General features: G+C 41.3%; 1 protein-coding gene across 1 annotated transcript in view; it reads left to right on the forward strand.

Annotated features, from left to right (window-relative positions):
- Window positions 1–9,578: 9,578 nt before the first annotated feature.
- Window positions 9,579–15,976, forward strand: part of POMGNT1 (protein O-linked mannose N-acetylglucosaminyltransferase 1 (beta 1,2-)) — a 34,627-nt gene continuing 28,229 nt past the window's right edge. The window contains exons 1-2 of the mRNA XM_070941369.1: window positions 9,579–9,687; window positions 11,116–11,312. Of these exons, the coding sequence (XP_070797470.1) occupies window positions 11,202–11,312 (111 nt within the window). The 5' untranslated portion in view covers window positions 9,579–9,687; window positions 11,116–11,201. The remainder of the gene's footprint in view (window positions 9,688–11,115; window positions 11,313–15,976) is intronic.

The raw sequence follows: 15,976 nt of genomic DNA on the forward strand, positions 1-15,976 counted from the left end.
GGAATATGGGATTCATCCATCATCTCTGAAGAATTTCAATTTCAAATGATTGAGGCAACAATAGTTCTTCCTAGCATCCCACCTAACCCCAAATCTTGCTTCCACAGGAGCTCTCCACAGTTCTGATCCTTAGCTCTCTGATCTACCGTATATACCTTGCACACTTCCTAATTCACCTCTCCCAATTTGGTATTTTCCTGACATACAAAGAATACAGGTCAGCATGTCAGCTTGGAAGGCTGGCAGTTACAGTCCCAACATGTGTGAAAGACACAAATGTGAATGTAGTAAAAATAAATACACCTCCAATTGCAGGGAGAAAGTAAGAAAATACATTTTTTTTTAATTTGATTTATATGCCGCCCTTCTCCAGAGACTCAGGGTGGCTTACAATGTGCTCAGCAATAGCCTTCATCCTTTTGTATATTTATACAAAGTCAGCTTATTGCCCCCACAACTGGGTCCTCAATTTACCTACCTTAGAAAGGATGGAAGGCTGAGTCAACCTTGAGCCTTGGTGAGATTCGAACCCTGCAGTAATTGCAGGCAGCTAGTCTTAATAACCAGTTTAATAACAGGGTGCCTTGAACCAGGAGAAAGAAATAGAACTCTAAGAGTTATTCACGATGGCTAGCATTTTGAAACAGATGCAAGCGGAACTGCAATTTGTAAGTACATATGATAATACATAATTATTTCTACTTAAAAATACATATATTTTGCTGAACTCTCAGTACATGCTTTCCCACAACACATTGAAGTAAATTGGCCTGTCACTCATCAGATTACTTTTCTGTGTACTCCTAGACAGTATAGTTAATTTATGGAGATGCAGAAAATTGTGGTTCAATGATTAACATAGGCAAGTTAAATACAGGGAAAGCTACTACTGAGAAAACTGGTGAACAAGCCAATTTAGAATCAAATAAAAGATAATTTAATCATATAGGGAGCTGGAAGATCCATTTCATATTTGGAAATGAAAGAACTTTCAGCAAAATGTTATCAAGGAAACACTCTGCAATGGGTCACTCAGGATTTTTTAGAGGATGTACCAGTATGTATTTTGCCTTAAGTTCTATTAAATTTACAGAGTTTGGGTAAGGTATTTCTAATAGTGCCTTTACCTGCTGCTTTTAATTGATTTTTGTATTTTTCATTTGTTTGTTCATCCACCAGAATTCCAATGGTAGGTAGGCAGGTGAATAATTTAAGGAATAGGTAAATTGTTTTAAATTGCATATTTGGAACATATCTGGAACACCCCACCCCCAATGAAGTTGGGTGGGCCCCCAACTCTGCCAGCTTTTTTGTAAAGCATTTAAAACATGACTGTGTTCCGGGCCCAGGGATTGGGAGATTAGATGACCCCTTGAGAAGGTTTTGTAAATAGTTTTGTTTGGCTTTTACCCTCAGGACCACTGTAGGTGCTTACCTTTGTTAATATTTTAAAATTGATTTCAAGGTATTGTTAGCTGCCTAAAGACACATTTACAAGATGTGAAACCATATAAATCAATTAAAGAAATCAATATTTAGTAAGTCCAATTGGAGTTTATTCTGGGGAAGATATGTAAAGCCTTGTAGTATAATATAATTATTGTTCAAATGTGTAACTCTAGAAACATAAGAAGTGGATGTTTACCAGACAGACTGGCTTAAACTGGCCAAATAGTAATCAAATACTTTTGCTACAGACCAGATAGACCATATTCTCTGGAGTTGCTGCAATCTGAAAGTGTGAAAAATAAGGAACACCAACAGTTCCCACTCTAGACACAGTAGTCTAACTACAAAAGAAGGTGATTTATGGGATCAAAGGGGCATAGGATTATTATTATTATTAGGATCCAGTCATGACAGAGATACTATTCTGAAGATCTGAGTGAAGAAAAATTTCTGTCAGTGGCTATATCCACTTCCATTTGAGAGCAATAAGTATACAGTGAAGGTCAAGAAGCAATGGTGGAAAGGGAAAATAATATCAACTGTTATTTTATTTGTACAGGAGCTCAAGACAATATGCTAGTGTTTCCTCCTCCTATTCTTCCACACAACAGCAAATCTGTGTGGAACATTGGGTTGACTAGAGAATGACTAGCCCAGAATCCCAATGAACTTCCATGTCCGGGGGCAGATTAGAAGTTCAACAGTTTACCCACAATACCACACTGGCTCTTATCATACCAAAGTTCCTCTTGAGTTGCAAGTTTTGTGGTGTTGCAGTAAATTACTTTCTTTCATGGTATTTATGCACCATATCTTTGGAAACACTGTGTGTGTGTGTGTGCATGCACACACCCACACACATACCTTTCAATCAGTGGCAACTGTCTGGACTGAACCCTGCAGGACTTTTTGGCAAGAATTTTCAGAAGTGGCTTGCATTGCCTGCTTACTAGGGCTGACAGAGAACGACTGGCTCAAGGTCATCCTTAGGCTTTGTGCCTAAGGTGAAACTGGAACTCATGGTCTCCTGTTTCTAGTATGGTGCCTTAACCATAATACCAAACTGGCTTTCATTTGGAGATCTGTCAAAAAAAAGAAAAAAAAACTGTTCGCAGCACATGAGCTACTACAGGGTGACCTAGCCTGAAATACTCCTGCCCTTTGGAATTCTTAAAGGGACAAGGGCAGGAAACACAGGATGGGCAGTCTTCAGTTTTTCCAAATGCTTAATTGGAGTAGAACATAATAGCACAGAAGCTGCCTGTGTAATCATATCTTATCATACATACTTATACATGTGCATCCAGCATGAGATTTCCTCTCAGAATAAGTGATGTTATGCAAGGAACAGAAGGGAATAAGAAATAAACATTCAAAGAGTTTAAAAACATATATCTGGAAAGTACCAATTGAAAAAGGATGATGTAACATATCCAATATAATATATCCAACCTATAAAAATAAAATGCAGAATGAGATTATTAATTTATAATAATCTGGCCATTCTGGTTTATACTTTTAAAAAAGTGAGATCTTTTCTTTGTTTCTCCACTTTGTAGCTGATAGTCATGCAAATCTGAATGGCTAGGAATTAGTAGTTCCTGAACCACAGAGCTACCAGCCTGCCTGCGTGGACAATGAATTCAGCCAGAACTTACAAGGAAATGCACACAATCAGCCATTTAATTGTCAGTCTACTCCCAATGAAGTTCCAATCCATCCTTCAGAACAACAGCAGCAGCAACAACAAAGCAACACGTAAAACACCATCCATGATCAATGACAGAGGAGATCCAGACTGCCCTGTTGAGTTTCTTACTGGCGTAGAAGAAAGAACTTCAGCCTAGACAGCTGCAGCTGCGTTTTGACCCTACTTGGCATTTACTCAACTAAGAATGGAAGGTGCATCAGATGAAAGATGACAAGCTGTCTCCTGTCCCAAAAAGTAATTTAGAGGAGGAAATCTGGAGGATTCCCTAAGGAAGGTAATGAGTAACGGCTACTATCCTCTGCAACTCAAATTATCTGAGACACACATAGGCAACTGAAAAAGTATCCATGCTTTGCCCTTAGAATAATCTTATTTTATCAAATGTAAGATGCTGCAAAAATCCTGACCAGCACTAGATGAGGTTTTGCAGCCTAGATACAATAAGCCTAACATAGAAAAAATCCTGATACTGCTAATCAGCATAGCTCAGTAAGGTAGATTTTATTTGTAGACAAAGAATAGGCAGGATTTTCCTCAGCATCTCCTAGTAAGACTGGAAACATGTAATATGTGTAGACTATAATGGTCTAAATCAGAGATAGAAAAATGCAGAAATCCGATATTCCTATCTATACTACTAGATATCTAGGAAAAAAGGAACTTTTAAACATTATTTTGGCCAACTCACAAGAAGGCAGTTTATTATCTGAGAAAGCTTCTCTGGAAACTTGGAAGAACTGATAGCGATACTGAGCTAGACTGACCAAATTGGTATGAGTTTCTTCTTATAGTCCTCAGATGATTCTGTCTATAAGAATAGTGTTGAAGTCCCAAATGCCTACTCTGGATGAGTCTTGCTGCTCTTAAGAGATGAAGTATATTGTAGTCATCATCAACAAATAGTGAAATGGCCCATCTGTGAAACAATATGAAAATGGAATGGGGCAGGGGTGGGTTCTATTTACCTTTCTACTGGTGTGCAGATCGCTGATGACAACATCCGGGACGGAGATGGGGCCTCCTGCCAGTTTTACTACCAGTTCTTGTGAACCGGTCCGAACTGGGGGCAACCCACCACTGGAACGGGGTATTTAGCATTTGGTCTATGGTTATAGTTCTGCATTCACTGACTTATGGTCATTCAGAACAAAACCAAATGAAACTCTCCTCTAAATAGACATTTACTATATATAACTCCATTGCAACAATAGTCAGATTGAAAAGAAAGAACCAACTGATCATAATACAATATTATTGTATTAATTAGATCAAAATTCATTTAGAGCAGTCTGTTAGCTAGAAAGCTGCATTTTTAATAACCTTACAGAAAATCCACCAAGAGCAATAAAAGAGCAAGCAGTAAAATTACCCAGTAGCTAATCACAACATCTTAATGGAATGATTAATTTGAACACTGATGTCAACATTGTGAAGTCAAAACTAATTAATTAAAATTAATTATTTAAATAATCAAATAAATGGATTTATTTTACTGATTTATTTGAATATCCTTCCTGCCCTTTAAAGTTCCCAGAATGGCTTGCAATGTATGGCAATTACAATAAAGCAGATTAAAGCGAAAACATCAATATTAAGAGAAGTACAAATCATCCAACAGTTTTAAACAAAACATAAACAGAGAATTTGAGAGCCCATGAAAAGGTCTCTGCCTGATAATGAAGTGATATCAAATCAGGCTCTCTGGGAAAATTTCACCCATCACCATCTCTGATTAGCAATCAACCTTATCTGGAAAAATGCCCTGGCTGTTTCTAAATATGGCATTTAAATTATGTAAATAATCTTCAGGATGCTCAGCCTTCCATCATACCTTAACATCACATCAACTTATTCAATTTGAAATACTACTTATGTTGACTGGGACTGTGTCTAAACACAAACTTAAGGAGTTAAAAAATTTCAATCTCCACATCTATAAGAAATCCTAAGGAAGCACAGAACTGTGTGGGTGAGACTGTGCTTAGTAAAATATTTTCCCATGAACTAAATCACCCTGATTCTGTTTAGCCATGCCATTATGCTGCCACTTAGTGGTGCAAAATTTCTTCTGCATCAAATAGCCAATCTACTTTTATTACAAAATGATTCAACCTATGGAACAGAGGCAGAGTTGTGGCCACTGCTCCAAAGCACCACTTTTGCCCATCTATGTTTTTAGGTGCAGACTCTCTACAACAGGGGTCTCCAACCTTGGCTGGGGAATTCTGGAAGTTGAAGTCCTCCAGGCTTAAATTTGCCAAGGTTGGAAACCCCTGCTCTACAAGTGCTACAGCCTTGTAAATGAATTGACTATGGGTGTGCTACCAGCCTTCAAAAGCACATTAGTTGCTACAGTGGGCAAGAATAAGTGAACTCTTCCAGCAGCGCTTGGGGTACACTTCTATGCTGGAAACAAAGGAGGGGAATTTCCACTAGCAATTTTCTTGACTTGAACCAGGCAAAAGGGCAAATGGAATAATTTATCTCTCTTGCAGCAGCCTGTTCACTCTCTCCTGTATGCAATTCCTTGTTTCCCGAGGCCATTGGGAAAATGCTTAAATATACTTTTGGTTTACCTGCCTGCAACACCAAAGAGGCCCTATAAAAATTTATGAACTAAATATTTTCCCCATTTCCCCGTAATATTAAAGTAAGCAACTACAGTGATCTACCTAATTAAACGTATCCTGAGTTCAGGCAGGGTTATCAAAACTGGATTGCAAGCATCTGGATGACAACTTAATGGCAGGAAACAGACTTTTCCACATGTCTTTGCTGTCATCTCCTGATCATCTAGATTTTTGCTAGGTTAGCTGTATGTAACATCTTCAGCCTAGGACTAGGTCTATTAGCCCACATTCAGGAGAAATAAAGTATTTGTTTAAAAAATTACACAGATTCATTAATCAGTAGCGATCAGTTAGCTAAAGGTGAGTAGTATATGTCCATGCAATATATCTGAGAAGTTTCAAAAAATAACAAGGAATAAAGAGCAACCAAGATGATTAGGGGACTGGAGGCTAAAACATACGATGAATAGTATGGCTAGGCTAGTGAAGAGAAGGACCAGGGGAGACATGATAGCAGTGTTCCGGTATTTGAAAGGCTGCCACAGAGAGGATGAGGTCAAGCTATCCAAGACACCCAAAGGCCAAACAAGGAATAATGGATGGAAGCTGATCAAGGAGCTGATTCAACCTACCTTGTTTCCCCGAAAATAAGACCCTGTCTTATATTTTTTTGAACCCTGAAATAAGCGCTTGGCCTTATTGCCATGCACTCAAAAGCTCGATTGGGCTTATATTCAGGGGATGTCTTATTTTGGGGGAAACAGGGTAGAAGTAAGGAGAAATTTTCTGACAGTGAGAACAATCAACCAAATGGAACAGCTTGCCTTCAGAAGTTGTGGGAGCTTCAGAAGCTTTCAAGAGACTGGACTGCCATTTGTCAGAAATGGTGTAGGGTCTCCTGCTTGAGCGGGGGGTACAAGGTCCCTTCCAACTCTATTAATCTGTATCTAAAGAACAAGAAATTACCAGGTTTCATGTTAACTATTCAGAATTTATCTCCTTTATCGTACAGAATTAGAGAGCAAAGTAAATCAACATCAATGATCATAAATATTGTCCAAATAATTGTTGAATGCAACGATATTTATGTGCACTCCAGCTAAAATATTGTATTCAGCCCTGCCACTATCAGTCAACTTTTGAAAGTCCCTGACAACTGGGAGGCTATAGAACCCTGATCCTATCTGACATATAACTGTCAAAATTTGACACTATCTGATTGCTAATATACAGCAGCAGTCAATTATTTAACATTATGTGACATGTAGCAGCCAGCATTTATTTATTTATTTTGGTCCTTGCTTAAAAGAATAAGCAATAAACTGGTGCAGAAATCTGCTGTCGGTGATAGCAGGTGATATACCCTGGAACTAGTGATGATGTAATATAAGACATCCTCCTTTGTGTGCCTGTTGGCTTATCCATGATTTAGCTCAATGTGGGGTCCTTCATGTTCTCTGAGCTTGGATGTTTTCTTGCAGATGTTCCATTACCAAACTAGGTGTGATTAATGTACCAATATTACCTAGTTTGGTAATGAAAAGTCTGCAAGAAAACAATCAAGTTTAGAGAGCACCAAGGACCCCATAGTTGAACCCTGAGCTACAAATATTCCCCTACAAATTATTCTATTGGTAAATTCAGAGGTGAAATGCTCCCGGTTCGGACCGGATCACCCGATTCGGTAGCGATGGAGGCGGGTGGTTCAGAGAACCGGTAGCAAAAATCCCTGCCCCCCCCCCCATGCCCAGCTGACCCGCACAATCATCAGAGGCTTTTTTTTTTTACTTTTAAAAGCATTTTTTCTACAACCTCTTCGGCCAAAAAATGCTTTTAAAAGTAAAAAAAAAAAAAAAAGCCTCTGATCGCGCGGCTCAGCAGGGATCGTCAAAGGCTTTTAAAAGAAAAAAACCCTTTTTTTCTTTTAAATGCCTCTGACGATCCAAGCTGAGTTGCCTGATCAGCAGAGGTTTTTTTAAAAAGCCTCTGCCGATCAAGCAACTCAGCTGGGATGGTCAGAGCCTTTTGAAAGCATTTTTTACAACCTCTTCGCCAAAGAGGTTGTAGAAAAAATGGTTTTAAAAGTTAAAAAAAAAAATTAGCCATGCCCACCCAGTCACATTACTCCCCCCTCCCACCAAGCCATGCCCACAGAACCGGTAACAAATTTTAGATTTCACCATTGGCTCAGTTCTCACATTTCTTTAAGGGCTCACACCATTGTAGGGAGGATTTGGGTCAGGTCATATTAATCTGAGATGGAGGCAAAGGAGGACACCCTTTTATAGAAAGTTTTAATAATTTAAAATCAAGGAAGTAATGCATGGCTTCATCTACAGGTGGACCTTGACTTACAACCGTTCATTTAGTGACTGATCAAAGTTACAACGGCACTGAAAAATGTGACTTGACCGCTTTTCGCAGTTATGACCTTTGCAGCATCCTCATGGTCATGTGATCAAAATTCAGACATTTGGCAACTGGTTCACATTTGTGATGGTTGCAGTGTCTCAAGGTCACATGATCTCCTTTTGTGACCTTCTGGCAAAGCCAGGTTGCTAACTTAACAACTGCAGTGATTCACTTAACAACTTTGGCAAGAAAGGTTGTTAAAATGGGCAAAAACTCCCTTAACCAATGTCTCACTTAACGACAGAAATTGTGGGCTCATTTGTGGTCATAGGTCGAGGACTACCTGTACAATACTAAGTGTCTTGGCAGAATCATGTTCGTTGTACAAGCAATACTAGCTTGGACCAATGGTGGGTTGCCCCTGGTTCGGACCGGTTCACAAGAACCAGTTGTAAAACTGGTAGGAGGCCCCGCCCACCGCCCCGGATGTCGTCATCATCTATCTGCGCATGCGTGATCCCGCAATCAGTAAAGGTAAGTAGAACCCACCCCTGCTTGGGATCCTTTATAACACCAAGGCATAAAAGATGATCTAAAACAGGGGTCTCGAACCTTGGCCACTTTAAGCCTGGAGGACTTTAAGCCTGGAGGACTTCAACTCCCAGAATTCCCCAGCCAGCTTTGCTGGGAGTTCAATTCTGGGAGTTGAAGTCCTCCAGGCTTAAAGTTACCAAGGTTGGAGACCCCTGATCTATAAACCTCAAACGTGGCATTCCGTCCCAGACTCCGATCCAGCCACATGAAAGCTTCACACGAAGTATAAGCCTCACGGACGGAAGTCCCCGAAATCCGCCTGCTTCAAATCCTCTTCAAACCCAGGGGATTCCAGACGGCAGTGTCTAGGAGAAAATTCCTGCGTAAGCGAGCGAGAGACCGCGCGTGTACCTGCACCTGCCAACCTTTCCCTCCAAACTGGGAATCTACACTGGGGGAAACCTCGACTTCAATGCAAGCCAAGTCCGGGGGGGGGGAGAGAGGCAGTTCTTCTCACCCCCTCGTTTCCTTCAAGCCCAATGCGGGTCTGCTCTCCACAACGTCGGGGAAGGGGAACACAGGAACGAGCTACCACCTCACAGACTGACATAAAGTGAGACTGCTGGATGGAGTCTTCCCTCCCCCCGCGCCTTCTTTCAAAAGGCGGGGCCCCAACTTGAATTGACAACCGAGATACCCAATCACAGGTTGCGCCATGCGGGCTCTTTTTCTTGCGGCTGGTTTTTGTTGCTGCCGCCGCCGCCACCCGACCTGAATTGAAAAGCAAGAGAGGCCTCGCCTCCTCTCCGGCCGCTCCGCCTTTCCGCCCCCGTCTACCCCAACCTGGCCAGTAGCCTTGCTTTTGAGCCGTCTCCTTTAAGACCCGAGCTTCTAACCTTATATCCCGCGCCGGAAGCGGAGCGGCGCCTTCATTTCAGCTTTTCAGTGTGAAAAGGGTGTCGACAGCTGTGTTTCCACCCGCGCTCTTGCAGGGGGCGGCTGGAGTTCTAGAGTGCGCGGCGCCGGGCTATGGAGAAAGCTCCGCGGCTGGCCTGGCGGGGCTCAGCGCCGGTGAGTGGGGTGTGAAAATCAAAGGGTTTCGCTTGGAAAAAGCGGGAATGGGGGGGGGGGGGGTTTGTCCTTTCCCAGACACTGACGATTCATTTTGCATCATCACCATCATCCACTCCCTTCCGTTTGTTTTCTGGGGGAACCGGTTCCTCCGTCTTATTAATTTTAAGGCGCTTCCAAATCCGTCTCGTTTATTAAACGGGCGGGGTGATAGGAGAAAAGAGATCGTCCGGCCCACGCGTGGGGTTTGTTTTGAGATAATTGTAGGATGGCCGGCTCCTTTCTTTGGTAGCCAAGGCTGTCTTCTCTCTCTCTCTCCCTCCTCTTCTGCGTGGGGATTTCTGCTTGTTTTTTGTTTTGCTGAACGCTCCTCCTCCGCCTTTTATTCGAAAGCTCCAGGCGGCATCCCCGTTTCCTTGATGAATGTAACTCTTGATATAAGCTTGCTTTGGGGTTGGGGTAATTTGTGGGAAGGGTTGAAAAATGTTATAAAAACGGATGGTTTGTACATGTGTTGCCCCTATAAATTCTTAGAATGTTTGGCTGGCATGTCGATGAATGGGACGTTGGAGTCAGGAAAGAGCTCCATGGGATTTGAAGTCCAGAATATGGTAGACGATGGCAGATTGAGGAAGAAGCTATTTTTTAATAATAATAATAAAAAAATCCTCTAGAAAATCTCCTTAGGGTGATGAAGCCTTATCACAGATGCTGATTCTAAAGGATGAAAAAAAAAATCTATAATATTTATCACTTTGCTGTGTGATCTAGAGATCTGTAGAGCTCTATAGAGCTCTGGATCAGAAGGCAATTCATAGAAGAACTCTCTTTCTTAGCAGTGTTGGCAGGATGCTTCTATATGGGAAATTCAGAACCAGACAGATCTGGTTCTTTAACAAGCATTGCAAACTTAGATCAGCCCCCATGCCATTTCTAGCATGTTCAGATTTTTCTTTTAATCTTTCTGAGAATGGAAATGGGACAAAATTTTCTGGATGCCTCTAAGATCTTGCCTCCCCCTCCCGTTTTCTGCTTGTCGCCAACATCTACAGAAGGTTCTGTTAACCTGAAAAATACGTTTTCTGGGCGGGGATTACACAATATGAATATAGTAACTATGATTTTTTGGGGGAAATGTGGCATAAAACTCAAGGTTCTTTGCTTGACTCCATGTTCAACAGTCTTCATTCTTCTTTTAGTTTTCCCTGACAGAGAAGTCATTGTCATTCCTTCCGGTCTGTCCTTGTCACACCATTACATTCTGCAAACTTTCAAGTGTGCTGCCCAGAATAAATTATGTTAATGAAATATTTGTGCAAACTTGGGGTTTAAAAAAAACAGCAAAACATAGTGACATTCTCTCAGACATTTTAACCTAAATATGACCAGCTCTTCCTTTCATTTTATTTGTTTACTTTGTCCTGCCAGGTTTAACTTGAAGAATTCAACTAGAGAAGAGCAGATGGTGAGACTTACCTCATGTTATCTACTGCTGTCCCTTTTGCCCTGCTGTGATGGATGAATGGAAGCCTAACGCACAACCCAAGCCGTGGAAGAAACGCAGCTGGTACCTGGCCTGGAAGTACAAGTTGACAAATCAGAGGGCACTCAGAAGAGTGTGTCAGGTGAGAAGAAGCCCTACTCATCGCCCTTCTGTTTAGATACTTTGGTAATGGGGAACATTATATCTGATAAGACGATTAGCAAAGATCTTGGCTTTGTATACTTCTGGATTATAGTGTTTAAGGAACAGTAATCCTTGAAATGGAATCACGTGGAGATGATATTCTTTATATAGCCTCAAGAGCATATTTACACAAATGGACACACTACTTTGGAAAGACAGGATGGTGTAGGATTTTGCAAGCTAGCAGATCTATTATAATTCAAACTGTTCTTCAGGCAAGAGTACAGGCTATGAAAGCTCAAGTTTCAGTAAGAATTACTCAGCATGCAACATTAAAACATTTGTATCTTTTTAATGTATCAGACAAGGTCATATAATCTGAACATGTTTCTTTTGGACATTTATTTTTCTGCCTAAAGAAAAATTGCATGCACTTTCCATTAAATATTTAACAAAATATGTAATGAAGGGTTTTTAAACCATTTCCAGACTGATACATCTGATAATTACAATTCATAAATTGTATCCTTTTTTTGATAGTATGGACTGCATGTTTTAAAAAGGAAGGAGTGGGTCAGACCTTACACAGGAACAGAAATCTATACAAGATGACTAGGCAGAGTACAATAAAAATCAAGAATTAGAACATATAATAAAACCACTCAAAATACTTATATAATTAAACGCAAGAAGAAGATCACAAGAAGGTTAGAATCAGAATGTTCTGCATGGTTCAGTTTACACATGGGCTCCCTGGTACCAGGAAATTCCCAGCCTGATGAAAAAACAACAACCATGTTTTGAGGCCTTTCCAGAAGACCAAAAGAATTAGGGCCAACCTCACTTCAGGGGAAATGCAGGTCCTTTTGTAACATATTAATTTGTATCCCACTTGCTACAAATCCTGTTTTAGTAATGATGATTTCTAAATGCTCTGGACTGTAAATTCTCCACCAGCATTTTCAGAATAGTAGTCCTATATTAGGGACGATGGGCTAGTATTTTAAATCCAGAACAAGTAAGGTTGCCTTAAGAGGATATCTGTGCTTCACAGAAGCTTCCTAGCAGCAACTAAGCTGAACATTTTTGTAGATTCATTGAAACTCATTGATACTACAATGTATCCAGTCTCTATTGTCTGTTTGAACATAGAGTTTTCTTTGCCTTCACTTTCACATGCTATTTATCTGTGTATATTGATAGATCTAAAACTCATGTGCATTGCTTTTCTGGTTTTAACCAAACAGTTGAATGGGTCTGTTACAGATTGTAATGCAAACATTGTATTGTAGTATGTGTAATCAAGCCAATTATGCCTTATTCAGAAATGATGATTAAGGTTGTGCTGTATATGCCAGGTTATCCTGGCTAGGTGGCTCAGTGGCTAAGATACTAAGCTTGTCTATCAGAAAGTTCAGCGGTTCGAATCCCTAGTATAGGTCTTCTGCGTGAGCAGGGGATTGGATTAGATGACCTCCAAGGTCCCTTCCAACTCTGTTAATTATATGAAAGGAGATTGGAAGCCGGGCATAACCTAAGGTGTTTTTTGTTCTTTTCCTTTTTGCAAAGCAACTTGGTACCCAGGTACTTTTGCTGGCAAGGAATAGGATGAGCAAAAGTTCCTGCTGAGGACCCTATTAATGCTTGCAGAAAGTTCCATGCCATTGGATATGGACGATAATTAGTTCATTTAAGCAGATTCATATAATGGAGTAACAGAGTTGGAAGGGACCTTGGAATTCTTCTAGTCCTGGGGTCCCCAACCCCTGGTCCATGGTCTGACACCGGTCTGTGGCCGGTGGTCTGCGCAAACAAGCAAACCTCATCCATGGGATGCAGGCAGTATCAGTGGTGGGTTCCTCCCGGTTCGGCCCGGTTCTGTTCTGTCCCCCTTCCTCACACAGGCAAACGTAATACCAAGCACGCCTGCCAATATTTTATTAGGTAAACAGATTAGAATTCTTGGCAGACCAAGGTTTTGGCAGCAAACTGCCGAATGCCTGCCAAGACCGTTTTCACTCCCATAAAGCAGAAGAGGACTTATCTTCAGTCCATTCGAGGAGCAACAAATTATCCACAAGACAAGAGTTTAGTCAATGTTCAGTACAAAATATATCCAAGCCGAATTTCAGAGATCACGATGTGACTTTTTTTTTCTTTTCTTTGATTTATATGCCGCCCTTCTTCGGAGACTCAGGGCGGCTTACAATGCGTTAAGCAATAGTCTTCATACTTTTGTATATTTATACAAAGTCAGCTTATTGCCCCCACAAACTGGGTCATCAATTTACCTACCTTAGAAAGGATGGAAGGCTGAGTCAACCTTGAGCCTGGTGAGATTCGAACTTACAGTAATTGCAGACAGCTGGTGTTAATCACAATGCTATCAGTCTGTTGAGCCACCAGGGTTTAACTTTGTCCATCACAAAGCCTGAAGAGCAATCCCACCCACTTTTATTCCTGGTGGGGCGTGGTTCCGTGACTCAGCTCAATCTCTGGTCCTCCCACGCCTCTTCCGTTGCTGCGCACGCTTCTCCCTCCGACGCTGCCTGGGATCAAGCCAGGATTCATCATCCTCGCTCCCTATCAATTTGTGCCTTTCTCCTGGCACATTCCAGGCTGTTCCTCCTGGCCTTTGGATGGAACCTGAGGCATTGCCAGAAAGGAGGGTCCTGGAGAGGGAGGCCTTGTCAGTTCCTCCCCATCGCCTTCTGAGTCCTCTTCCTCTGTTAGGACAGGCTCGGGAGTCAGGGTCATAACAGGTTCTCCTGAGCCAGTAGCAGTGATGATATGATGTCACCGAACCAGTTCTGCCCCCCCGCGCCCCCTCGTTGCCCCCGACCCCACCCTCTGCATTATTCTTACCTTTTATTTGGCCTCATCCCCAATCTGTTGCTGCCTCCTGAGTCCCAGCTGATGGCTAGAGGAAAAAAACTGTTTAAACTCTTGCTGTGGGGCTTCAAAGGGCCGCCCTACAGCTGATCAGTGTTAAAAGAAAACAAATGAGTAGACCAGTGCCTGCAAAAATACATGAGTAGATTAGTGCCTGCAAAAATAAATAGGTAGACTGAGGCAGGGTGGAAAAATACCATAAAAATATTAACTGAATTAGCAGAAGTTATGTTGCTTATATGTTGCAAGCTTTAGGAAAGTACAAAGAACTTGCTAAATGCAATGATGTGCTTAATGACCTATATACTAGATAGTTACGGTAATGGAACATATTACAAGAAGTGTCCACCGAAAGTAACAGATGGTGTAAGATAATACCAGTATATGGAAATATAGCAAGATAACCAATTATATACACGTCTCCTTTTTGTGTTTTGCTGTGTTAAAGCTAAAATAAGAGTAACGCCTCAGGAAAGGCTGGGGTTGCAAAATGTATAAAAGACACACTTTGGGCGTAGCCCGGGGTTCAGAATTTGACATGCTAATGCTCTGAACCTTTGCGCAAATAAACCTGTGTTCTCCAACCCTTCGTGGTCTTGTGTCCTGAATTGGTTAGAAGTTTGCTGCAACAAGACCAGTGCCTGCAAAAAATAAATGGGTAGATCGGTACAGCTCTGCAAGCAGTTAAAAGCCTGGTAGACCAGTACCTCTGCTAAATCTTAAATAATTGTCACATGACCATCAAGCCACGCCCACAAAATAAGCCACACCCACAAAACCTGTAGTAAAAAAAATTTAGAACCCACCCCTGGGCAGTATGCAAATCCACACCCCCTTCCGGTCTGTGGAAAACCTTTCTCCATGGAACTGGTCCCTGGTGCCCAAAAGGTTGGGGGGGAGGGGCACTGTTATGGTCCAATCCCCTCCTCAAGCAGGCGACCATATATCTTGATTATCTCATTTTTGTCAGGTTATATACAAGTACTTCAGAGTTGTAGTACTGGCTGCGGGAATAGCAGCAGTTCATAATTTAACCACTAAGAACAATTAAAGCCTTCATTAATTGATTTATCCAGTTGAAATCCTGGTGGTGGACCTGCATTGACATACAGTAAATCATTGGAGCTATTTCTGATACAAAACCCTATTACGGCTACTGTCTGGTTTGGGTTTGGTTTTTTTTTTAAAGTAATGTGCATAAACCATTGGTTATCTTAGTGAGCAGATTTATGAGGAAGGGCTATGATTTTTCAAGGAAAGGCTAAGGTTTTATAAAGTAAAAAAAATATTCCTTTCCTTCCTTCCTTCCCTCCTTCCGTCCAAAAATACATTCTAATGTGCAGGTGATCCATATGTTGATACTTCAAGATAAATGCACACATGAAGTTGGCAAACTTCCAGCTCCGTGGTAGTTGTGATTGCCATGATCAAAAGCCACTGGACTAATAGCCATTTTTTCTGTGATGCTAGGTAGGTTGCAGTAGTTCCATGCCAGTAGTTCCAGATGAAACAAATGTATTCACCCGAGGACCCCAAAAATGATCTGAAATGAAATCTGGTTTTCTCTTACAGCTTCACCTATTATATAACCAAATCACTTTTTCCTTATGTAGACTGCTCTGGGCCTTCAAAGTCCAAGTCATTAAACATTTGTAGGAGAACACGGGATAGAAAACGGCTTTCTGAAACACAGTTCGCAATTCTGTTTTGGATTTACCGCTGATGATTTGTGACTAATAATGGATTTCTTAGACATTTTATCTTCCTACA

The sequence above is a fragment of the Pituophis catenifer genome, unplaced genomic scaffold (assembly GCF_029215685.1).
Source record: "Pituophis catenifer annectens isolate HBS135680 unplaced genomic scaffold, rPitCat1.0.hap2 SCAF_3, whole genome shotgun sequence".
Classification (NCBI taxonomy): Eukaryota; Metazoa; Chordata; class Lepidosauria; order Squamata; family Colubridae; genus Pituophis; species Pituophis catenifer.